Genomic DNA, 26,173 nt, shown 5'->3' with positions numbered 1-26,173 from the left:
GGAATAAGGTTAGAGTAAATACCTCTATGGAAATGTATTATTTATCGAGAATCTGGAATTGATATATTTAGCTATACTTAGCATAAATTAGTAAACCTAATTTAGTAAACCTTCTCTTTTAAGGAAAAAAATTTTTTTTGTCAAAAATTTTAAAATATAAAAATTTTTTTTATATCCGTCACTGCCTATAAAATTTTCTTCACAGTTCACAGATGTCTTATTTGCCTGTGATGATAATAGGGGTCCACTTTGATGTACTTTTTGATCCTTTACTATATTGCTAAAATACAACAGGCATTTACTCCTTTGACAGCTCATGGATCCAAGGATCCAGGAGCAAATGTTGTACCCAGTGTCACAGAGTATGGGATCATTTTGGATACTGTGATATTCTCCCTTCCGTTAATTAGAAGCATTCCTAGTTTTCAGCATTAGGAGGAAAAGGTGTAGTCAGGTTATAAGTGGTAGAGCAGGATTCTGGCCGTAGAGCAGGATTCTGGCCAGGCAGTGTGGATCCTAAGTTCAGTCTTTTCAACATTTCACTGTGCTGCTTATGAGAAGGAGAGTGAGACTCTTTGGGGAGGGAAGGTGGGGAGGAACTTGTAGAAATGAAAGATATAAATTAAAAAATGTAAAACTCAATAGTTTTAATAATAGACTAGAGAATTATTGAACTAGTAGACGATCTGAAAGATAAATGAACCAAAATAAAGAGACAGGATGGAAAATACGTAAGAGAAGAAAAGAGAATTGGAAAATTGTGGCAGAAATTGCTAGTTTTCCTTGATTGTTTTTTCCTTCTCAGTAGTGGATATATTCCTTGGCTGCCTTGCTGTCCAGCTACAGCTTCCATTTCACTGTCTTTCTGTGACCGTAGGGTTTGACTGTGTGACAAGGTTTTGGCAGTTTGGATGCAAGTGAAAGTCATGCTTGTACGAGGAAAGGGATGCCCCTTTCCCTCCTCCTTCCTTTCCGTGGACTGGAGTGTGGACGTAGTGACGAACTGCTTTTAGCTATGTGAAGAGGGCAATACTGTAAGGATGACAAGGACGAAGAGTTTATCTCTCGCAGACTGCTAAGATGCAAACCCGCCCTCGCCCTGTCTCTTCTGACTGACACATGAGAGGGGAAAAATACCTGAATTTTGTTTAAGCCACTGTAGGGTCTCTTATTGCAGCAACTTGGTCTATGTCCCAACTAATATAAAAAGAGCACGAGAAGATCTAACGGTTATCTAAGCAGAATCCAGATGTGAAGAAAAATCAAATAGAGATATTTGAGATTATGATTGAGAATTTGTAGCTAGTAGAACTTGGAATTTATCCTTCTTAATTAATTCTTTCATACATTCCACGTCTCTCCTTTTGTTTTGCATTCTTTGGGTGGTTTCAGTATATTGAGTCACTAACTTGGTTTTCAGCTATATCCATTTTTCTTATCAGCCCATCTACTCTGTGTGTGTGTGTGTGTGTGTGAGAGAGAGAGAGAGAGAGAGAGAGAGATATGGTCATATTTTATTTTCTAAGTTTCTAATGTGTCTTACATAGATTTGGCAACTTCAGAAGTTTCTTTAAGGTTGTTACATTTTCTAAGTCAGATTGTTAATCATTTGTGGTTTGCAAAATTAGGATGTAAGAGGATTTGTTTTTATTGTATTAGGGCTACTGATCTGTTTTGTCTTATTCCTATTATCTTTTGTTTACCTTTCTTTCCTGTTGTTTATTTTTTATTTTCTAACTGGTTGAATTGGTCAGGGGTTTTTTGTTTTGTTTTGTTTTTTACCATTTTTTCTCTAGTAATTTTTAAGTTATAATCTAGTCGTCGACATATTTTTCACGTTTAGATTTTTTTCAATGTGTATATATAGATTCAGTATCTTCATCCTTTTCCTAAGCAAGAGAAAAACTCTAACATGCCTTTACTTTCTAACTCTTCCCAAACCTAAGTGTTGAGATAATCATGGAGTTTTACTTCTAGATTTTTTGTATGTATTTACAGTGATAATTAGAGTTCTAGGTGTAATTTTTACTGATTTATTTGCTTGCCATGATTTCTTATTATGCCTTGAATTATTTTCCTTTTTTTTTGGTTTCTCCTTTGATCCATGTGTTATTTAGAATTGTGGTGTTTAACTTACAAACATTTTGAGATTAGGTAGTTGGATTGATTTCTAGTTTAATTGCATGATGGTTAGAATATACACTGTACTATGATTTCGGTCCTTTGAAATTTGTCGAGACCTGATTTGTGGCTCAGCATAATCTGTTCTCGTAAATGATCCATGTGCATTTGAAAAAAAAAATGCATAATTTGCAGTCGTTGGGTGTGGTGTTCTATATAGATCTGTTGGGTTAAGTTGATTCATTATTTGGTCAAATTGTCTATATAATTTCAACTTTTGCATATTTTGCCTTGTAATTTTTAATTTTCCTATTGAATACTTATTAATGTAGTTAATGATGTATTCGGATTGTCTGACATCTTTTTATTTATTTGCAGTTTGTCCATTTTTCCTTTCTTCTGATTTTAGTTATCAAACCGTTCCAAAATGTAGTGGCTAGAACACTAACATGGAATTGCTCATAGTTCTTGACTCTGGAATGAGGGAGTGGCTCAGCGGGGTGGATCTGGCCTGAGGTCTCTCAGGGTGTTGCCCACAGGTGGTGCTCTCTGGAATCATCCCGAAGGCTTGACTCTTCATGGTTCTGAGAGGAAGGATGCAAACAGCTAGGGCTCCTCAGGCCACACTGTCTCTGTGGTCTCTCCAAAGTGGCAGTTTCAGGGCAGCTGGACAGTTCTGGGACCCTTTCTAGCTTCAGAAATCAGACGACATCATTTCTGCTGTTTTACTAAACTCTCCCATGTTCAAGGGGAGGGGAATATATTTTTTCTCTCTAGAAACTTTTAAGATTTTTGTCTTAACTTTTAGTGATTTGAAATTTCAACTATAGTGTTTTCATTTGTAAATCTGATGATGATAATGATGACTGCATTCATCTGACACTGAAATGAGGATTCCTAACTTTCTTAATTTACCTCTGGAAATGTCCTATTATTTCTTGTATTTTTCTGTTCAACGTCTAGACTTCCTGTCAGTTAGCTGATAGAACTTGGAATATATTCTTCTTACCTCTTTCTTTCATAAATTCCATCTTTGTCCTTTTGTTCTGCATTCTTTGGGTGGTTTCGGTACATTGGTTCACTAACTTGGTTTTCAGTTCTATCCATTTTTTTCTTCAACTTGTCTACTAAACTTTTTTTTGATGGTAATATTTTATTTCCTATGTTTCCAATGTGTCTTTTACATAGACTTGGTAACTTCACAAGTTTCTTTAAGGTTGTTAAATTTACTTTATAATCTTTTATAGGCGTTTTGTTTGATTTTTGTTTCATTTGTTGAATTTATTGCCTCTGATTGTTTTCCTCAAATCTGATTAATTATCTGCTCTTTTTGAGAGTCTGTGTTGACATCTTCTATTTATAGGCGTTTATCTCCTTTCATTGTGGGAAAGGGTAGGAAGTACGGGTGGGCTGAGCATGCCTGATTTTAAGAGTGTTAAGACTAATTTATAAACTTCATTTACAAGTACATTATGTCTGATCATTTTATACATCTATATACATCTTCCTCCTCAAAGTACTAGTCTGGAGAAGAACAAGAAGGAAAAGTATCAAGAAGATTCAACAGGAAAATAATGTGATTTCATGTTACAAAAAGTTGAATTTCCATTATGATGTACTATGATGAGCACTGTTCTTTATTTCAGAAAGTTAAATCTTAAACCATGATTTTTATACTTACCACCACCCTACTTTCAGCATGTTGTGGTCAGTTGTCAGTTTTAAAATACTCGTGGCTTCTGTAAATGTTTAAATATAACCAAGAAAATAACTGCTTGTTAAGAAACTACCTTCAGTTCTTCTTAATATGAAATAATTTTTTGCCAAAATTTCTTGTCAGAACTAAATTTCCTTTAATAAATCTTGTTTTGTCAGTTTAGTTGTTCAGGAGAAACTATTTCATCTTGTAATTAGTTTACATATTTAAAAACAAAGTTGGGATCAATTTATGTCATAAAGACAATCAAGTTAGGTTATTTTGTGAAATTTAGAAGTACTTTTGCTAAAAGAAGAATGAAAAAATTGGTATATTATAACTTTAGACCATAATGTCAGGGACTCAAGATTGACTTAAATTTAAACATTGTGTAATGTTTATTCTTGTCCTCCGTATTTGTCAGGAAATCTTAACCAGAGTGAGAAATTTTCTCGTGCTGTGTTGGGAGCACAGGGCACAAGAGATCTCCATAAAAAGGCATGAGATTTGCTTGGAAGAACATAGTGGTTTTCTAACTTGGCAGTAATAAGTTAGAACTAACCCCTTTAAAAAGAAAATATTAATCTACATTATTCTTTATTGGGTATTCGTGTGTTTTCTTTTTTTACATTTAAATTTTTTTTTTAATAGATTGTAAAAGTGTTTTCTTAGTGGTACCATTCTTGTGTTTGCATGTGTGCATGTGGATTTACATTCATAAGCCATGGTATTTGTTATGTGTAAAGACAGTAATTTTCTATACATAGAAAAGTGTCTTTGGAACTTGACTATCTTACCACTTGAATTGAGGAATAGGGGCCAAATACTTTATTGTTACAGAATACCCAGAATAATTTGGCTATGTCTAGAGTGCTTTCCTCAAATTTTGTTGCCCAGGAGGCAATTTGGGGAGTACAAATGAGCCTTGCTATAATAGGATTCCCTCTTGAAAGATAACATATTTTTTGGATTAGAGAAATGATGAATTCACATCTCATTAAAATGACAGCAGTCCTCATACTGAGAATCACTTGAGGCTTGGAAGGGGAATTAGAATTTGGAGATCTGTCTGGGTCAAACATATGCACCTGCATTTAATAGTATTTTTTTTTTTTTTCATGGAAATTAGAGAACCACCTGATGCAGAGAGGTGGGTATAGGATGACTGGTATCTGGCTCAAACCTCTCCTACCTCACGTTTTCCTCAGGCTTTTTGTCTGTCTATATAGTAACATGTGGGTGTTTCTCAGGGCTCGGTTCTTAGCTTTCTTCTGTTTTCGCTGAATAAATGCTCCTTGGTTGATCCCATCTACTGTGTTTTCAGCTACTACCATCTCTTATAACAACGATTCTTCCAACTGTGACCCCTAGCCCACTGCTTTCTACTGAGCTTCCAGACCTGGATTTTTAAATATATATATCAGATGTCTTCACCTGCTTTCCCATAAGAATCTCAAACTTAACTTTCGGCCGAAACTATTAACTTTCTTTTTAAACCTCCTTTTGTATTTCCTATCTTAATGGGAAATATGCTACCAGCCACCTAATTTATCCAGGCTAGATATCTAGGAGTTATCCTTGACTCGTCTTCATGCCCCATAATAATAACCTCTAATCAGTTACAGAGTCTTCTCAGTTTTACCTTCAGAAGCCATTGTCCCCTCATAGTGCTGGTGCCACTATGTCATTGTCCACCTGAGGTATTACAGTAGCTTCCTAACTGTTCTCCCTGCCTCTAGTCTCCTTCAGTCCATTTTATATATAGTATTACTTTTCCAGAATATATATATCTAACTTTATTACTATTTAAAACATCACTGTTTTCTCCCCATTGCTTACTAAATAAAATGTTAACTCTTTAACATGGCAAGTGCCTTTGCAAGCATAACCCAGTCTCCATACCCAGCCTCATTTTCTACACCGAGCTATGTGGTATTCCCTGGAGCTTCTCTGCTTCATGTATTTGCTCAAGCTCTTTCCTCTGCGTAGAGTGACTTTCCCTGCATACCTGGAACATTCCTATTCAGTTTTTCACTTAGCTCTTATGCAACTTAAATCGAAAAACTGTCTTGCACTCTCCTCTGTTCCTCCATCCCTCTCCAGCCCTTTAATGTTGTCTCTGTAGTAACTGTTCACATCGTGTGGTAGTTGTTTTTAATTCTTCCTTGAGCTACTTGATGCTGGGAAATACATATTAATCCCACTCTTGAGGACTCTGCCCTTATGACCTCATCTAATGTTAATTACCAACAGCTCCACCTCTTAATACCATCAAATTAGGGGAAGAGTTTCACCTTAAGAATTTATGGGGGACACATTCAGTTCATAACACTATGTATGTAATTGGTATTCTGAGAAATTTTCCTCTTTTTCCCATCGAATTTTCTTAAACTACTTCTGTTGATCTATAACATACATATAATATGTAATTTACCTATTTTAAATGTACAGTTCGATGAGTTTTGATAAATGTATACACCCATTAACCACCTCCGCAGTCGAGGTGCATCTCATTCTCACCCCAGAACGTTCCCTTAAGCACCTTCATTGTCATCACTCCCGCCCTGGCACCGCTGGGCCCAAGCAGCTTTCTGGCGCTGTAACTTAGTTTACCTTTTCTAGAATTTTATATAAGTGAAATTATATAGTATTCACTCTTTTTTGTCTGCTTTATTTTGCTTAGCGTATTTTTATCTATGTTGTATCTATCAGCAGTTCATTTTTTTATGTAGATCCAAGTTTTTTCTTTTCATTTTCTTCCACCTGAAGAACTTCCTTTGCTTTTTATTTGCTGGTGACTTTTTTCCATCCAACTTATTTTTAATCTGAAAAAAACTTTTACTTTCATTTTTGAAGACTGTTCACTGTATTTAGCATCTAGGTTGACCCTTTTTCCTTTAAGCATCTAAAGATGTTTCTTCTGTCTTGCATAGTCAAAAAGTCTACATATTTTCTTAAATTTGTTCCTCTGCATCTAAACTTTTTTCTCTTGCTTATAAGATTTTCTCTTTTTGACAACTATTCAGGAATTTGATTGTGGTGCCTTGTACTTCTCTTTGTATTTATACTGAGGAGAGGGTTCATTGAAATTCTTGAATCTGTTGATATATATTTTTTATCAAATGTGGAAAATATTTTTGATATTGTTCTGCAGTTCTCCTCGTCTGTTCTCTTCTGTTTCTTCTTTTCTCCCTCCTGCTCACGTTTTTTCTAGCTGCATCTTAGTGCCTCTGAAATTTTCTTCTGTAGTATTTAATATACTGTTAATCGTATTCAGTGATACTTTCTTTACAAATATACATATTTTCAAACCCTAGAAGTGGGTTTTGATTCTTTCTTATGTCTCTCATTTCTCTCCTCATTGTATTTTCCCTTATATCCTTGAACATATTTATAATAGCAGTTTTAGAGTCCTTACTATTTTTTCTCATTTCTGGGACTGTTAGAATTGCCTCATTTCACCCTGTTTTCAGGTCATATTTTCTTTTTCTGTCTACTAATTTTTTATTGGATGCTATGGACATTGTAAATTTTACATTGTTGAGTGGCAAATAATTTTTCTTTTACTGAATTTTGGATTTTGTTCTGACAAGCAGTTGAGTTACCTGTGGATTGACTATCTTTTTGAGGCTTGTTTTTAAGCTTTATTAGGAAGCATCTAGAACATCTTTTTACTCTAGAGCATCTTTACCTCTGCTATTCAAGTGTGAATCTTCTGGAGTCACAGATGAATTCATTGCCTGTCTTTCAGCAAGGAGGACTTTTCTGGTCAGAATACCAATATTTCCTAGCATTCTGGGAATTGTTTCGCTTGTAGATCCCTATTCTTTGTCTTACCTCATGGAGTTCATCCTGCATACCTGCCTTAAAGATTGGCCACAGACTCAGGTGGACCACTGTGCAGATAATGGAATTTTCTATGCAGAGTCTCTCTGGCATGCTTTTGGTCTCTGCTTGAGCTCTTCCTCCCTGCACCACAGGATGAAAGTGCCTTCAAGCGGGGCATTGCCAGGGCAGTCATAGGTCTCACTTTGTTTTCTTCTCGCCCCTCAGAGATCAGAGTCTTATACTGCTTATTGTCCAATGTCTGAAAACATTCGTTTTCATATATTTTGTCTGGTGTTTTAGCTGTTACTGTGGGATGGAAAGTCCATTCCTACTTATTCCATCAGAGCCATTGGAAATTCTTTCCTGCCCTTTTTACCTTTTAAGATAACCATGGATCTATTTAGCAACTAGAAGGGTGCTCCAAGGGGTTGTACAAAAAAATAAATAAATAAAGATAGCATTGGAGAATTAGAGTTCAAAAAGTTGAAAATTGGAATTGAAAAAGTTTATATTCACTTTTTATCTCTAGAAATTTGGGCCTTCTGGAGCATATTACTAATACCTACCTATAGAGTTTTAACATTCATCGACACTCTTCCATTCCTATCCTAATTTCAAGGTAACATTTTACATGGTTCAGCTCTAATACAATAATGAACAAAATAGTGTAGAATTACTATATGATATTTTAAGAGAATAAAATAGCATGTACATTAAAGCTCGTGAGTGAACTTTTCAAAAAAGTACACACGTTTAAATGATAGCTTCATAAATAATTGTGTTCGTGACTATAGTTACAACCACTACTTTTAATCATCTTATTTTCTGGTTAAACATTCTCAGAAGTAACGTGAACAGGCTGACCGATGCTAGTCAAAGATGATCTTTAATGAATTAAAATTCTTGGCAGTAGTTCTATACACTTATGTTAAAATGAGCATGATTTTGCTGTGTCGCCTCTGTCTCCCCTTGATAGTCTTAAGGGGAAAAGCAAACAAAAAACAAAATCTCATTTTCATGTAACAGTTGTACATACTTAGGTTAATCTTAGCATATTTACTAAGTTTTGATTTTTTTTTTTTTTTTCAGATTGTCAGTATTTAAACAGACCACATCATGCGTGAGTACAAGCTAGTGGTCCTTGGTTCAGGAGGCGTGGGGAAGTCTGCTCTGGTAAGTTAGCCATGTAACTATAACTAATTAGGATACTGCAAGAAGAACATTATTTTCTTGCTTTGAAACTTCTGTTCACTAAAGAGAAAAGGTGGCAGTATTTTTTATATGCCTAATATCTGGCCCAGAGGGGACAGGGCTTCATTTAGTAACCATGGAGGTGTAGTTTTATAATGGCAGCTCATTCATTCTTTCATTTACCAAATATTTATTGGGTACCTACTCTATTTCAAGCACTAGTAGTGTTCATGATTCAAAGAGGAATAAGATTGCTCTCATTTTTGAGAAACTTACATTCCAGTAGGGGAGAATGATCATTACAGGTACCAGTGGAGTAAGTCCTGCCCTACTCGCCCCCAGACTTCAGTGGAATGAAGGGGTTTTTTTTGTTTATGATCTGTATTTTTTTAATAAATATTTATTGAGCTTCTACAATGTCAGACTATAGGGTTACAACAGTAAACAAAAACCATCACAATTGCTCATAGAGCTTACATTATTGTGGAGGATGTGATAAATATGCAATTAAACAAAGAAATACTTGATTATGAGAGAGATACTTGGAAAGAAAAGTACAGATTGTTAAGCCCCTATGACATGTGAACCTAAATTAGCATTAAACAACTAAGAGAAAGGTCACAGTTGCTGGGGCAGGAGTGAACAAGGGAGAAAGTAGAGGGAAGTGAGGCGAGAGATAGGCAAGGGCCAGATCATGACTTGAAGATCACATGAGAACTTGGAACTGATTCCCAATGACTATGAGAAGCTGTTGAAGGTAGAGCTGGAAGTGGAGGCGACAGAATTAGATGTATGTTGTAAAGAGTGCACTTTGCGTAACTTAGATGAGAAACAGTAGGTGTGAAAGACATTACTCTGAGAGTTGGGAGTTCATGTAATCCACCAGGTTATTGTTTGTGGAAGCTTATAGTAGGACCATAGCAGCGATGAAGAGAAAACTGGATGTTTTGAGAATGAACTAGAAGGTAGGACTGACGTAACTCGGTGCTGGATTGCTCTGGGGACTAGGAGAGAAGGAGCTGTCAGGGATGACTCCCAAATTTCTAGTTGAACTGCTAATGTTACGGATGGACCATGTGAGTAGAAGGGAAACACTGGAGAATGAACAAATTTGAGAGTGAAAATCAAGAGTCATGTCAAATTTGGTATGTCTGTGAGATGTTCGAGTAAATGCATCAAATAAACAATTAGATCCTCAAGATAATAACTTAAAAGAGAAGCTTGTGATATGATTTGGGGTACCATGAGTATATCAGTAATATTTAATTTCATGAGAATTAGGTTTCTGTTAGGAGTGTAAATTAGTACCTCTGTGGTGAAGTTTGAGAAAATCTGTCATTTTAAATGCATGTAATGTTCAATTTAGCAAGTCCCTTTCTGGAAATTTACCTCACACAACGTTTACATGTACAAAATGACATGGTTAAGGATATCCATTGCAACATTCTTTACAGTGGCAAGAGTTTGAAAGCCACCTAAATGTCTATCGTAGGGACTAGTAAAGTAAGTTTTTAATACATAGTTTGAATAGACTACTATATAACCATTAAAAAGAATGCAACAGCTTTACATATATAGATATGTAGTGATATCCAAGATATATTATTTCAGGGGGGAAAAACATACCAAATAGAGCAGACTACCACTTCTGTTTTATAAAAGAGGGAGAGTGATGGGGGAGATGTTATAAACTTCAGACTATGTCTGCAAGGGTAAATAAGCTACAGATAACAGTTCCTTCCATGGGAATGGAGTCAGGTAGCTGGGAATAGTGGTGGTAGGTAGGATTATAGTCACCACTGCATAATCTTTTGTGTCTTTTGTATTTTGTCCTATGTCCATGAATTACCTTTTCAAAAATCCATAGGAACAACGAGGTTGTCTAGGGAGAGATTGGAGAGAGAAGAGAAGAACTCGAGACTGAGCTCTTGAGTAGCTCTCAGCCTTTAAAAGAGTAGGTGGGATCAAAGGATCCAGCACAGAAGAACATGTCTCATACTTGAATGGAAAGAATGTGTCTTTACTTGACTGTCAAGTAAAGAAGAGGAAGAAGATGATATGGGAACATAGAGGTAGCTGCACTTGATAAAAGCAGCTTTAGAAAGGTGATGGTGCCATAACCACCCTGGGGTGGGTTGAAGAGTACATAAGAGCTAAGGAAATGGAACCGCCATTGTAGACTTTTGAAAAAGTTTGATTTGAGAGGGAACAGGGTAAGGGGGCAGAAGCTGGAGGGATCATGGAATTATAGGAGGTTTTTGTGGGTAGGATGGGAGATAGGAGTACATGTTTGTATGCTGGAGGCGGCAGTCCAGTGGAGAGGAAAGATAGTGGGAGGGAGTGATTGTTACAGAAAAGGCAGTAGGGGAGGAAGGAAGAAGAGGATCCAATAGGAAAACTAAGGGAATAAAATAAAAGTGTATGAATGAATGAAATAGCTCTGAGAACTAAGAGGACGAGATTCAGAGAAGTAATGAAACATTGCTTTTAGTAAGAAAGGAGTTAGAAGCGTGAGATCATTTCTCAGTTTTGCAAGTCTCTCTAACAGTTGGCTTATAGAAAGCACTTTGGTTCTCATACCTGCTTCTGCATCCAGTTCCTTGCTATAGCATGTGTTGTATATCCATACCCTTTGGAAAACTGTGCATTTACGGGAGAGTGTGTCATAGCATTATTAGGGAAAGAGTTTTTTTTTAAACCTCTGTCCTGAACCATATTTTGAGAACATCTGTTCTAGTCTAAAGCATATTAGGAAGTTTTTCATATTTAAATTTATGTTACATAGTAGTAGGAAGATGAGGTGATTAGATCTTTGATAAAAATAAAGTTTTTGGTGTGATTATAGCCTGAGTTTCTTTTGAAAAATAGCCACTTAGTAGGGGAAAGAAGTTAGTTTACTATATTCAAGTTCATCTGTTTAGCTCAAGCAAAAATCGTGTATAAAATACTCCTCTGGGTAACTTAACTGTAGATGATCTCAGCCCACTTGACCTCAGTCCACATTCTTACCTTCGCTTTTAAGGCAACAGTGTACCGGAACCCGTCCAGGAAATATTTCACAATCATCTTCTGTACTTTTCATTTACCAAATGATAAAATACCTAGTTTCTAGTTTGAGTTTCCAGAAACCCTAGAGATAAAAGTAGATGACCTGAAAAAGATAGAAAGAGTAAGGCTTTAGAATAAGGAAGCTGTACGTTTGCATCTCAGCTGGCAAATGGGAAAAATAACTGCTTCTGGGGGGAATGTGAAATTGGAATGTGATTATAAATTTAATAAATTCTATAAATTTTAATTTCTTTTACTCTTTTCCCTCACAATTAGACTATTTTAAGACTTTAAAATTTAGAACTTTTTGACTGTGTCCTTTAAGGGCATGAGATAAAAGTTACTACAGATACATAAAGGAGTAATAGGAGTTTACTGATGAATTTTCATTTTTCAGTAAATTAGACTCTGTGTCCTTAACCGTATCTTTGTTGCACTTTAAAAGTCAGTCTAGTGTTTATTTGACAGTGTAATGTCACCACAGCGTTGCCCGCAGTCTTTAGCATGTCCATCTCCTTTTATAATAAGTGTGCTCATAGTTACGGGTGTATTCTTATTGAAAAATGATACTTTACATTTACATGTTTACCCAGAATTTTCACATAATTTCGTTTCATCTTTACCACATTGTAAGGTTAAATAACATTCAAGAGGGGTTGATTTTCAAGTCCTTAACTTTTCTCTGCTTTTTTTTTTCTAGACAGTTCAGTTTGTTCAGGGAATTTTTGTTGAAAAATATGACCCAACGATAGAAGATTCCTACAGAAAGGTAAAATGTGAAACGTGTACGCACATTCTTATAAGTAGTTCCTTATGACTTTAAAACTTGATCCATGGAATGGCTTTTTAAAAATAATTTTGAAAAATGATACAAGTGTTCTGTATCTGTTTTTAAAAGTTTCACCAAGACAAAATATTTCTCATAGAATGCTACTTAGCTACAGAGAGCTATGTGTTCTATTCCTGATTAGTAATTTGTTCTTTAATGCACTTATTTTCCTGATAGGAAATATTTTTAATGTAGAAAAATTGCATATAATTAGTAGGTATATTTTTGATGAACTCTTTGTGAACTAAAATTGAGATCACTTTTATGCTTGAAGTTTTCCGGTGACTGATAGTTTATATTTACTTATATGATAACTTTAAAGATATTTGATCTTTAGACTATAAAAAACTCGTTGTTGGATTGTGTATGATACTGTAATGGTGGGTATATGTCGTAATACATTTGTCCCAACCCATAGAGCGTACAGCACCAAGAACAAAGCCATAATATGTAGTTTGGACTGGGCACGATAATGACATGTTGGTGAAGGTTCTTTGATTCTAACAGATGCGCCACTCTGGTGTGGGATGCTGATGATGGGGTGGGCTGGTGGGGAGCAGGAGAGGGGTATATGGGAACTCTTTACTTTCTGCTCAGTTTTGCTGTGAACCTAAAACTGCTCTAAAAAGTAAAGCTTATTTAAAAGGAAAACATTGGTCTTTACAAAAAATACTATTTTATGTAATTACAAGACCAGCTAGAATTGTGAAACGTTTTTATGATTTTATTTCCCAAACCTGTTATAGTCGTGGAGGGGTGGAGAAGGACAGTGTTTTAAGAAAGACTAGTAGCCAACAATATACCAAAAAACAAAACAAAACAAAACAAAAGCAAGAAGAAGAAGAAACAGCAGAAGAAAGAAAAGAAATTAAGCTCATCAAGCCACAGTGGCAGAGCAGTTTTGTTATCTGCCAATTGGATACAAAATCATGCTGTAGGAACAGTGAGAAACTACAGACTTACTTCATTTTTCATTGAACATGCCCATTTACAAATCGGGCATGTTCATTCATTTTACATTAGTCCCATGTAAATGGTAGAACAGTGAATTTGTGGCCGCCAGTAATTTTCCTCATCAATCCCAGATCTGACACAGAAGAAGAATTTAAAATAGTCCTTAGGTTAATTTTAGAAGACAGTGTTGCATTACTGAAATTTCTCCCAAATAAGTTGCTGGTTAAAGCTTTAACTATAAGCAGAGATATATACCTAGAATGCTGAAGATCGAATACTTTCTTAATCCCTTCTTTATTAAAAATTTTTTGCATTTTGATAGTTGCTACTTCCTTTAGGCCAGGCTTCTTTTATAAAACACTGGGAAAATAGAATTCAGTGTATAAAATTTCACCATATGCACACGGCTTTTCCAAACAAGTTGAAGAAGTCTCAAGGACTATATGAGTTCACTGTTATTTATTTTAGCACTTCTGTGTTCCTTTTATCTCTTAAAATTTTCTCGTGTATTAAATTTAAGGTGCAACATTTCAGTAAAACTTGTAACAACTTGAACATGATAAGTTGGCAAAATTTTCTTTACCTCAAAACCTCGTCTACATTTTGAGCTGTTTAATATGTTTTTGCTTTGTTTTCTTTGTATACCTGTTGTAGTTTTTCTTAAGTCACAGAGTATGACCATTTGCCTTCTAACAATAACAAGTCATTACTTAAAAGTTTTCAGTGGTCAGAAAATATCTAAACTCAGTATTAACAGCCATGGCTTCTATAATATTTTTAGAATGTTCCTGATTCTTAATTATTTAAATTAAGTACTAAGTTAAGTCTTGACCAATACAGCAAACTGAAGAAAAGCTTTATAGTTGTTAATAGATACTTTGAGTAAAGAGGTGGGAGGAAAACAGACTGACGTTTTGATGTTGTTTTTTCTCGCCCCGCCCCAACCCCAACAGCAAGTTGAAGTAGATTGCCAACAGTGTATGCTCGAAATCCTGGACACAGCGGGAACAGTAAGGATGTTTTCTCTCTTTTTTTGGTAGATTTGAATTTGTGAATAGGTTTTGTTATCTGAATAATTCCTCTACGTAAAAGTAACTATTCTGTTTAGGAATAAATTCTCTAAATGTAGGGCTTATTAAATTTTTTATGTGCACGAAACCATCTATGATATACTTAATGCCCACACATCACTATTAAATTCTATGTTGAGTTCACCTATGTGTTGGGTTTCTTCTTGTGTTTAGGTAAGGATGATGCTACTCCTGCTTACCCCAATAGTTGTAATAGAACCTTGATCTCGTCTTCAAGCATCCTACTCTCCATTCAGCGCCTCTTATTTTTCCAGCTCACTTCCTTTCATAGCCATCAACTTCCCTGCAGTCAGTTTATCCTAATATCTTTAATTATCCTTCATATCCTCAACCCCCTCTTCACACAGCTTTAAGTCCATGGTCTGTCATTTTTAATCAATCCCCTGCATATATCCTCAACTCCCATGACTTTTCGGCAACTTTTGACTCAGTTGATCACTATCTTCTGTAAAATTTTATTCATCCGGCTTCCCGAAAGGCTTGGTTTTCTGCCTGTGTCATTGGTTGTGCCCAAGTCTTCTTTCCAGATTCGTCTTCATCTCTCCGGCCTCTTACTGTTGGAGAGCCTCGAAGAGTCCATACTTGGGCTTCTCTTTTCTAACAGCACTACCTTGGAGGCCATCTTTAGTAGCATCAAAATAATTTACTTAGAATCTGTATATAAAAAGGAATTTAAAGTTTCCAAAATCACATAAAAGCAAATTAAGATGGTTAAGATTTCCCTCCTGATTCCAGTTTATTGTTATCGTTGCGAGTCACATAAGTAGGCAACAGGAACATTCATCTCAGAGTTTCTAGAAACCACGGATCATGTCTTGTGTTCATTGTCATGATAGCATGTAATAAAAAATTCAGTAGCTCACTTGTGATTATTCTCATTTAAGTTATTCCAATATATGTTCAAGAAATCATGTTTATAATTGCGTATTTTTTATTATAGGAGCAATTTACAGCGATGAGGGATTTGTATATGAAGAATGGCCAAGGGTTTGCACTAGTATATTCTATTACAGCTCAGTCCACATTTAATGACTTACAGGACCTGAGGGAACAGATTTTACGGGTTAAAGACACAGAAGATGTAAGTATTTTTCTCTCTATAAGATATACTGCCGTCTTTCTATGGCCAAATAAAAGGTGTCTTTTTTCTCTGTCAGTAGAGTATTTGGAGGGTATCTACCACATGCCTAAAAGAGCTCCTGTGACCAAAAAAAATTATTAACTTTCTAAATTTACCTACAGATTACATGCTGAGATGGTTAGGAGGACATGTATGATAAAGCGTTCGTTGTATCTATGGGTGATAAGTGTAGCAGAGGAAGAGGAGTCAGAATTCTTGGTAGAAGAAGTGGACTCAAGTCAAACGTTGAGAGGTGGTAGTTATGTCAGAAACGGTGTTCAGAGAACGTTATTAAGAACCATATGATTTGCTCATATTTCTAAAGTGCTACTGGTATAGTTTTTACTTACAGGTTTTTAAAATTATTTTAAAGATTTTAATCGGGTTTTTATATTTTTTAATTTTATTTTTGTTTCAGAATTTTTGTCTTATTTGATGACTAACGTCATTGTTGTTTTTGTACTTTTTCGCAAAGATGAATTACATATTTTACATGTTCACCCCAGTTTTGAGCTAAAGAGTTTCTTTTCAGTTATATAAATTAAGATATAAAATTTCATTTGTACCTTTCTGTTTTTGTGTGTTCTCTCTCATTATTAATGGGAACATATGCACCTGCTCAGGACCTTATCTTTGGGTAGTATTGTAGGCGGGGAGGGCTTTATGCCATATGACTCATGACCAACGGTAACCTAATGAATAGTTCTCTTCCTTCCCATGACTAATTTATCTAAGAGAGTTCTGTTTTCATAGGCAATTACATGCAAATCACTGAACTCTGGTAATGTTAATCTCTTTATCCCGCATAATAAACTAAAAAAGGTGGAGTTGTAGGTGTCTAGTGTGTTTCATCTAACACATGACAATTGCCTATTTTAGGTATCCACCATGTCCTTTAAATCCTTTCTTTTGTATAGTGTCCATCACCTCACAAATGACTTTGCTTTCTAGATACCTTTGAACTAAGAACATTGTACAGTTTGTTAGCAACCCATTTTATTGGAAGTAGGGTTTTGTGGATGGACATAGCCAAGCATTTCTGTTATGGAAAATATGGGAAGACATAAAGCTGCCTTGTGGCTTTATTTCCTCCTCACAGCTAGATGTCAAATGTAGAAGTCGAGCCTATTCCCATGTTGGTCTTACCATGTAGGCCTTTTAACTTTTGGCATTCGTTGGGCCCATGAAATGAAGCACTTAACCCACAGTTAGGCCATTCTTATCTGTGCTGCAGGAGATTCCTTCTCCTTCAGATTTTTCTACTTGTAATTCAGTTATTAATAGTAGCTCACATGAGAATTTTGGGATTATATTCTTAAAATAATTTAGCAGATCAGCATGGTAGGATCTCTTCCATGTTTTTTCTGTCTCTTCCCTCTTATCCACTTTCTTCCCCTCAGCACACATACAGCCCTTTTTTAAGCATTTGGCGAAGCTTATAGTCTTCAATACATTTTTCAATTGGTGGCAGTTAGTTGCTAAGTAACAAGTATGTTATTACTCATTTTATGTGTTTTCCTTCCCCACAGGTTCCGATGATTTTGGTTGGCAATAAATGTGACCTGGAAGATGAGCGAGTAGTTGGCAAAGAACAGGGTCAGAATTTAGCAAGACAGTGGTGTAACTGTGCCTTTTTAGAATCTTCTGCAAAGTCAAAGATCAACGTTAATGAGGTAACCTACAGCTGCTAGGCAGCACAGACAAGCGCCTTTTTAGTTTTTTTCTTTTAACAGCCAAAAAACTAAGAAAAAAATTTATTCTTTTAAACAGTCTCAATTCTATGAATTTATAGGAAGCACTAAGTAATTCTTAGAAACTATAATCCTTTGCTTGCATAAAATTACTTCGATGACACTTATTAGTGAGGACACTTATATTTACTTTATTGGCAAAGAGGGGAGTTTAAGTTAGAGACTATGTTTAAAGTCCTGCCAAGCTTCTAAATGATATGCCAGAAAGCAATGTATGAAAATTGTCATATCACTCTTGTATTGTAACAATTACCTAGGCAAATATGTATAAATAGGTTGTAAAATCAAGTAGGAAAATACAAAAATCAAAGTAGTTGTTATGATGAACTTATGTTTCTGTTATACAGAAAGATATTACCTCATGGACATCATAGAATTTGGCGTTGTGAGTCCTGCTTCCCTGTAGTGCGTGACTTAAAGGGAGGAATCTGAGTGTGGACATGGAACTGTAATTCACATTCACTTGGTCTTTTAGGCCTGTTACAGCAGGTGCACAAGGCTTTTTTCGTCCATGACTTAAGTACTCCACTATCTCGAGAACATAGCTGTGGACAGGAATGCTTAACAAGCAAGCTGCCTGCCTGGGTGTGAAGGGCCAGAGTTCACTGGATTCCTAAAAGATTAGTGAACTCCCCAACTGCCACCACCAACCAAGCAAAACCTTGAGGTTTCCTTTGTTTTTGTTGATTTTAAAATAAGGTTTGTTGTTTTTTTAAACCAGAGCAGGCTTCTTTTCTTTTTCCAATAGTGCAAAAGCTGCACTTGCTGGTGTGCTTGCCATTTGTAGCATCCTAGGTAACCAATCAGAATTCAGCTCACTTAAAACACAGATGAGAGCTAAGAGTAGATTAGGTTATCAGAGTCCTGTGTTTTTGCTTGCTGTTCCTCTCTGGCCTTTGGTTTTATAAGTCATTTTTACTTGACTTATGGTTATAGACTATTGCCTGATTTTTGAAATGACCAAATTACTTTAACAATCTGGCAGGGGGAAAAAAGTGAACTTGCTGCAAATCCTGTTTTACAAGTAAGAATATCAAAGCTTGCTTTTTTAGGTAAAACAATTTTCATAATTTTTACATACATAAAAATAAGATGTTTGTAAATTTGATTTATTCAGCAAATATTTATTGCATGCCTATGTGTCTGTCATTGTATTAGGCACAGGGTAATAGTCATCCAGGCACACACTGTTCTTGCCCTGAAGAAGTTTGCATCCCAGTGGGGAACAAATCCTAGTGAGATCTTCAACAGCAATTATTTCTTAGTCGCTGCCAAGTCAATAAAAGGAAAAATGATATGCTTCCAGCTTCAACTTTCTTCGTGGTGGAATTACAGTTTTATAGATGTTATTTTGAAAAATGTGGCTGATCATAGAATTTTAATTTTTAGTATAGCCTTCCAGAAAAGAAAAAAAGAAAGATAACTTTGAAATAAAACGTTAGGATTGATGGATGAGCTTGGCTAGGAGAACAGTAATGCAAGTTACTACCTGTAGGATGATTGGCCTTAGGGATCTGGTTCTTTGCTGTCCCTGTCACCTTCACTGGTACCACTCACCAAGTAAGTTAATGGGGCTTAGCTGGGGCTGAGTTGGGCCAGGGTCCAGTGAGCACAGTTACTTACCATTTAAGCCTGACGTATCTGTGGGAGCTTACATACTACCAAACCCCTCTCTGCATCGAGGTTGCAAATGCGGCAGAGCTACCTTTTTTACAGCAGTTGTTAAAGTCAGTCCTTGACATGAGAGTTTATAAAACAAAAATAGGAAAACAAAACAAAATGAAATGCATTAGCTATTTAAGAATCTGTACTCTCTTAGAAAACATTACAAACTTCATGCTGGAAATTCTTGAGAGAGTAATATTTCAAGTTTTTTTTTTAATGTTTGTTTATAGCCTGATAATCTAACTATAGAGTTACATTAATAGCTAATATTTCCTCTGACAGCTAAAGCCTTGTAAACAACTGTGTGATTTCTGAATGCCTAAAGACAGAGGGATCATACTTTCACAAGAGTCAACTCTTGGACTCAAATTTAAAATTATATATGGACATACTGCTTGACTAAATGCTCTCTAATTTTCTATATATCTATATTTATCTCTATATATTTTTAAAACTCTTACCCACACCATTTTTGCTATGTTCTGAAAGTAATACATAGCTATACCAGAATGAATCGCCATCAGTCTTAATCAAGAATTGTTCTTTGCTAGGAATAATCATTGGAATCAAAACGTCCTAGTTGAGGAATGGCAGAAGGATTAAGAAACTTCTGTGTTCTCTTTAGATTTTTCTATAGTTCAGAGAAATGAGGAAGAAACTAGGCTGAGGTCCTTTCAACATATGTAACAAATACTATAGCTTGAACTGGCCCTCATCACTAACCAGCTGCTTCTCTGAGGTGGGCAGTGTTTGCCAAAGAAATTAAGGGTAATACTACAAAATCAGTTACCACCTGAAACTGGCTAGCATGAAGAAATGTATGGTTTTGATTTATTTACTGTTTTAGTTTATCCTTTTATTATTTTTCATTTTATAGCTTATACATTGAGGGTAGGGAACTAATGAGCTTGTTTGTGGCTTATGCATATTAAGTTCTTGAAGGGCTTCAGAGTTATAAAACAATTTGGATTTCAGAGTTGTGAAACAAACTACCATTTTATTCATAAATTCTGTGTTTTCAGCTTTCCTAGAAATAAGATAATAGAAAATTAATGTAATAGAGAAATAGAAAATGGGAATGGGGAGGAGGAGAGAAGGAGCAGAAAGAAAATATAAATAAATCACTTTTATGGGTTTGGAATATTAATTTTAGGACCATTTAAAAACATAAATAGAAGTTTTATCCGAGTCCATCTTAAAATATAGAGCAATCCATTTTTAAATATTTTATTTTGAAAACTTACTGAAAAGATGTAAAAACAATAAATTTCTATTTACCCATCATCTACATTCATCAGTCATTACCATTTTGTCACATATATGTATATCACACTATATTACTTCTAAATATGTTAGTGTATATACCTGTATATCAAGAACATTCTCTTACACAACCACAACACAATTATTGAAATCGAGAAAATTGATAGTGACACCGTCCATGTTCGGTGCATGTTCAGTTTGGCCATTCGTCCCGGTAGTGCCCCTAAAAACTAAAACATTTTGATACACTTCTACAAAGCACTGTTATTACAGATGAATAATAGTAAGGAGCTTCTGTCATAATTTGTTTCTATTCCAGATCATTAGTAAATGAGCGTTCGCATTCCATAGCAAAGAACCAAATTCAGCTGATGTACTTCATATTCCAACGCTATGGCATACTTAGCTCTGTGAAACACATGGACATATCAGAATTAAAGTAATCCATTTCTGTGAAATAAGTAGTATTGTATTTTTACCTTTGATACCTTGCATTTTTTAATCCAAAGTGAATCCAAAAGATTTATCGACATATTATTTGTCACTTTAAATCAAGGGTCACAGACCTTATCTGTTTTTCACTTTAACCAAAATTAACATCACCAAAAAGGGACAAGCAAAAATCATGTGCTGAGTGGAATCTCTTTTGTCCTATTCTTGCCAAAAATGTGTAACACGAATGTAATCCTGTGGAAACATCAGATAATCCACATCGAGAGAAATTCTATAAAGTTACTAGCCATTATTTTTCAGAAATGACAATGTCATGAAAGGCAAAGGCCAAAGTACTCTTCCAGATTTTAGAAGATTAAAGTGACAGGAAATTAAATGCAATATGTGATCTTGGATGCACTCTTTCGGGGGGTGGGGGCAGGAATTACTATAAAGGACATTTATTGGGATAACCAACAATATTGGAATTTGCACTGTAGATGGAGCAGAGTAATGTATCAGTGGTGAAATGTCTTGAATGCGATAACTGTAATGTGGTTGTGTAAGAGAATGTCCTTGTTCTTAGGAAATATACACACTCAATTATTAAGGGCCCTGTGGTATGCAGACTACTCTCAGACGGTTGAGAAAGCGAAGAGCGGGCGGGGGCGGGGGGAGTGTGTGAGGGTGTGTGTGTAGAGAGCGAGATGAGAAAAAGTACACATGGTAAATAAAATGTTACTAACTGGTGAATCTTGGTAAAGAATATACACAAGGTCTTGGTGCTATCTTGCAACTTTTCTGTAAGTTTGAAGTTTTTTTTAAATAGAATAAATGTGAATATTCCAGTTGAGCGTTAACTGTTCTCTTAATAATTAGGTGTTGACATGTCTAAGAGTCCATGAAGGATATAACTTCACTACTTTATTTTGCACTAATTCTTTTTCTTAATTTGATATTAATATCTAAGAGCAAGTGTATTTCCCTCGGTGTCAACAGGTTAGTCCTGCTTTACCCTGACTGAGAGTCTGCTGGGGCTTCTGAGAAACCTGCCTTTAAAATGAAGCAGCAAAATACAGATCCAAGAGCAGAATATTTAGCAGAACCTACCTAAGATTGTTTCATGGAACAAGGCCTCAAATGTTGGTTGAATAAATTCTTCTTTCTTGTTCTTATTTAGATATTTTATGACCTGGTCAGACAGATAAATAGAAAAACACCAGTGGAAAAGAAGAAGCCTAAAAAGAAGTCATGTCTGCTGCTTTAGACCTGCAGTAAGCAGCAGCTCTGAGCCAGGTAAGATGCTAAAAACAGAATTCATGCCTTTTTGTCCTCTTACTTTATTTTCGGCTTTCCCCAACCGTAACCACTTCCCTTTTCACCCATGAGGGTATTTCCAGGCCCCTATTACTTGTAAATGCGATATATGACTTGTGGGTATGTTCATCTGTTGGGTAATTTCTCTGTCTCCCCTTGAGATCGTAAGCTGTCTGAGGCAAGGACCACGTCTGTTTTGCTCACCACTGTGTCCCCAGTGCCTGGTACAGAATCGGTACTCAGAAAATAGTCACTACTAATGAATAGAACGCCTTCCAAGGTCACTCTCAAATTCATGTTGAATTGAAGAGGAACAGTGGTTCTTCTGAAACAAAAGGCTTAAGTGCACGTTTGATGAATTATTTCAGTGGACACACCCATATGTGTCAGTAGTAGTCTTTGCTCCCCAGATGGCAGCCCCCCCACCCCCACCCCCAGTTCCTAACTACATGGATTAATGTTACCTCTCTTTGAACTTAACATAAACAAAAACATGTAATGTATTAAGTCTGGCTTCTTTTACTCAAAAATGTGTGTTTTTGAGAATTATCCTTGTTGCGTGTAGCAGTAGTTCATTTTCAGTGTGTGACTATACTAGCAACATATTTATATATTCTGCTATTGCTGTACATTTGGGTTCATTTCAGGAACTAGTCTGGGCAGTTCTGCTGTGTACGTTCTTGCCCAGGTCTCCGTGCACGTGTGCATGCATTTCTCTTTGGTGTAGATCTACGAACGACCAGGTTGTCCATGTGTGTACGGACAGCCTTAGTTGATACTGCTAAAATGGTTTTCAAAGTATTTGTGCCAGTTTACACATTTATCCGCAGTCTGAGTACCACATCCTGCTCAAATTCGGTATCGTCTGTCTTTTCCACCTGAGTCACTCCGCTGGGTGAATGGTGCTGGCACAGTGTCGTTTCAGTGGTCATTTGCTCTCAGGAGTGGTGGTTTTGTCTGGAGGTTTCTAAGTAGTAGCTGTCTTTAAGTGCTGCTTATTTTTCATTATGTGAACCCTTTGGAAAGACATTAGTGGCAGCATTGAAGCTGCCCCTCAAGTGAGAAACCAGGCCCCATGGGATCATTTGTTTTTCTTTAACTATATATTTATCTTCATCAGCTGTATAGACAGTACCATAAAGGGGTATTTTTATGCAGTGGATTTATGATGTGATTTGCGAACCTGGTCCCATGAGAGGGAAGTCAGTGTCCCCACGTGAGAGCTGGCTGCACTAACTCTTGCTGCGTCTCGTGGCCTATTGAGGAGATCACCTCTTCCAGAGCACGAACGAACTAGTTTGTGCTTGCTTGGGTGTGTGAATGAATCTCTCCCAAGGGAGACAACTGAGTAGTTATGCTCCTTTTTAAAAGAATGTAGAGAGGGGGAAAGGGCATGGGATTGCCTCTGGGAATTGGATTCAGGAAAGACAGCTTCTGGCCAAATGGTGGCTTTAGGCTTTTAGTGAAATCTCGATTTAATAATTGTACATCATCAGCGCCCTGAAAGTGATTGTTGATACAGTTGCTGGTGTTTGGGTCTGTTCTGGTAAGGGTGCAAAGACAGGGAAAGTGAGGACTGTAGTTCCTGTTCTGAAAAATATTAACTTTACTCTTATAGTTGACTGGCTTATTGATACCATCCATTATCTTAGCTGCTGATCCTCTTCCAAGTCTCAGAAAACGTCCATTAAATTTATGTCTAAAGGAAGAGGTGCCATCTCCTGGCCTATTGTGAAAATTCCCTCTTACACACGCTACAGTGTATTGTGAGTTTGACCTTAGAGTATAGAGATCTTGGCCTAGATCTAGAAGTAAGACTTTCATCCTGGTTACATAAATTTTTAGGTTCTGATATATAATTCAACTTACAATCTACTTAATAAGTCACCTGAGTTCTCTCTGAACATTCGATGCTAGGTCACTTAACAGAGTACTTTGCATGCAGAGCATTCTGTTGTAGTTACAGACTTGAAGGGCCATGTTGATCCCACTGGAAAACGGAGATTTGGGGTAAATTTAAACTGCAATTGTAAACGTTGTTAGTAAGAGTATGTGAACCTTGAAGGCAGCTTCCCTAGTCTTAGCTTTTAGGCAAAATTGTATTGAAACATGTTAATCTCTTTCTAATATGTCCCATTTTTAAAAACCTAGGAGAGAAATTCATTTTCAGGAAGTTCTTCCTATAACTTTTCTTTTCCTTTCCTGTTGAGCAATAAGAGTAACTTTGAATCATATGCCTTTGAATGTGGGGATCAGCTCTCTCCAGATCATCTCTTGTCCTAACCTGTGCCGGAAGTGGTGATCCTGATATATGTGCCATCATAAAGTGGCTTGGTAAAAATTTCCCATGGAAAGTTGATGCAGGCAGGTGCCGTTTCCTTAGCAGAAACGAACTCTTCAAATAAGATGATAATGGGATAGAAATAAAATAATCATTATTTTCCTCTTTAAAGACAAGACTGTCAGATATATTGTGAAATACCAATAAAACTATTTTTTAAACGTTTTTAAAGGGAGTTTAAAATAGCCCTATTAACTGGAGCTGTTTAGTGTGATTTAGTTCTCAATCAGCCAAAATCATTGTTTCTTTCTATATTGTTACATCTCTGCCTGTTTACTCTCGTCTTCTAACGTCAAGAAATTAACTATGTATATAATATGTATTTGTGTCCATTCAATGTTCTAGATTACAGGAATGAAGAACTGTTGCCTAATTGGAAAGTGCCAGCATTCCAGACTTCAAAAATAAATCTGAAGAGGCTTCTCCTGTTTTATATATTATGTGAAGAATTTAGATCTTATATTGGTTTGCACAAGTTCCCTGGAGAAAAAATTGCTCAGTGTATATCTCTTGGAAAGTAAGACAATAGTATTTCTCCTTCGCAATAGCAGTTATAACAGATGTGAAAAATAAATATACTTGACTCTAATATGATTATACAAAAGAGCATGGATGCATTTCAAATGTTAGATATTGCTATTATAATCAAATGATTTCATATTGACCTTTTTATCATGATTCCTCCCTGTCAAGCACTAAAAAGTTGAACCATTATACTTTATATCTGTAATGATATAGATTATGGAATTTCCCCTCAAACTCATTGCAGCAGATAACTTTTTTGAGTCATTGACTTCATTTTATATTTAAAAAATTATGAAATATCATTCTGTCATTATATTCTAATTAAAATTGTTTGTGCATAATGCTTTGGAAAAATGGGTCTTTTATAGGAAAAAAACTGGTATAACTGATTTCTATGGCTTTCAAAGCTAAATATATAATATACTAAACCAACTCTAATATTGCTTCTTGTGTTTTACTGTCAGATTAAATTACAGCTTTTATGGATGATTAAATTTTAGTACATTTTCATTTGGTTTGTGTGTTTTTGTTGTTTTTTATAGAGTTAAGGCCTTTCTTTTGTATTGACCACATCGTTTTAAATGCAACAAGTAGCTCCTCTCTGCCTGGGACCTGCAGAACTCGTGGCTTTAAACCCCTAAGTAACTAACTAGTGATGTAGGAACAGACCTCGCACTTTCTGTTCTAGAGATATTTATTCCTCCTCTACAGTAAAATACATCGGACAACATGGAATAGTTTTATATATTCTCTCTTGATCTTAGAGATTGTATCTTCTTGAATAAACTATCCCACCGTGTATTATTTTTATATGTAAAAAGATAAGTTTAATACTGTATCAGGGTTTAACTTTTACTATTGCAAATCTTCCACAGCTTGTAATTTCATCAAGGGAATCCTTTTGCCATGGTTAATTTGTGGGTACAAATCCATCAATGAAATGTTATGTAAAATTTTTCAAATTTGCTTTATAATAGATTGAAGAATCTGAGAAGTGGAAA

The 26,173-nt window shown here is 35.8% G+C and overlaps 1 protein-coding gene across 1 annotated transcript in view; it reads left to right on the top strand.

Moving 5' to 3' along the window:
* Positions 1 to 25,682, top strand: part of RAP1A (RAP1A, member of RAS oncogene family) — a 53,494-nt gene extending 27,812 nt beyond the window's left edge. The window contains exons 2-8 of the mRNA XM_011367238.2: positions 8,735 to 8,818; positions 12,585 to 12,653; positions 14,621 to 14,677; positions 15,699 to 15,839; positions 17,408 to 17,551; positions 22,170 to 22,285; positions 24,993 to 25,682. Of these exons, the coding sequence (XP_011365540.1) occupies positions 8,762 to 8,818; positions 12,585 to 12,653; positions 14,621 to 14,677; positions 15,699 to 15,839; positions 17,408 to 17,551; positions 22,170 to 22,256 (555 nt within the window). The 5' untranslated portion in view covers positions 8,735 to 8,761 and the 3' untranslated portion in view covers positions 22,257 to 22,285; positions 24,993 to 25,682. The remainder of the gene's footprint in view (positions 1 to 8,734; positions 8,819 to 12,584; positions 12,654 to 14,620; positions 14,678 to 15,698; positions 15,840 to 17,407; positions 17,552 to 22,169; positions 22,286 to 24,992) is intronic.
* The last annotated feature ends 491 nt before the right edge of the window (positions 25,683 to 26,173 follow it).

The sequence above is a fragment of the Pteropus vampyrus genome, unplaced genomic scaffold, assembly GCF_000151845.1.
Source record: "Pteropus vampyrus isolate Shadow unplaced genomic scaffold, Pvam_2.0 Scaffold6, whole genome shotgun sequence".
Taxonomy (NCBI): domain Eukaryota; kingdom Metazoa; phylum Chordata; class Mammalia; order Chiroptera; family Pteropodidae; genus Pteropus; species Pteropus vampyrus.
This window is presented reverse-complemented; position numbering and strand designations above follow the sequence as displayed.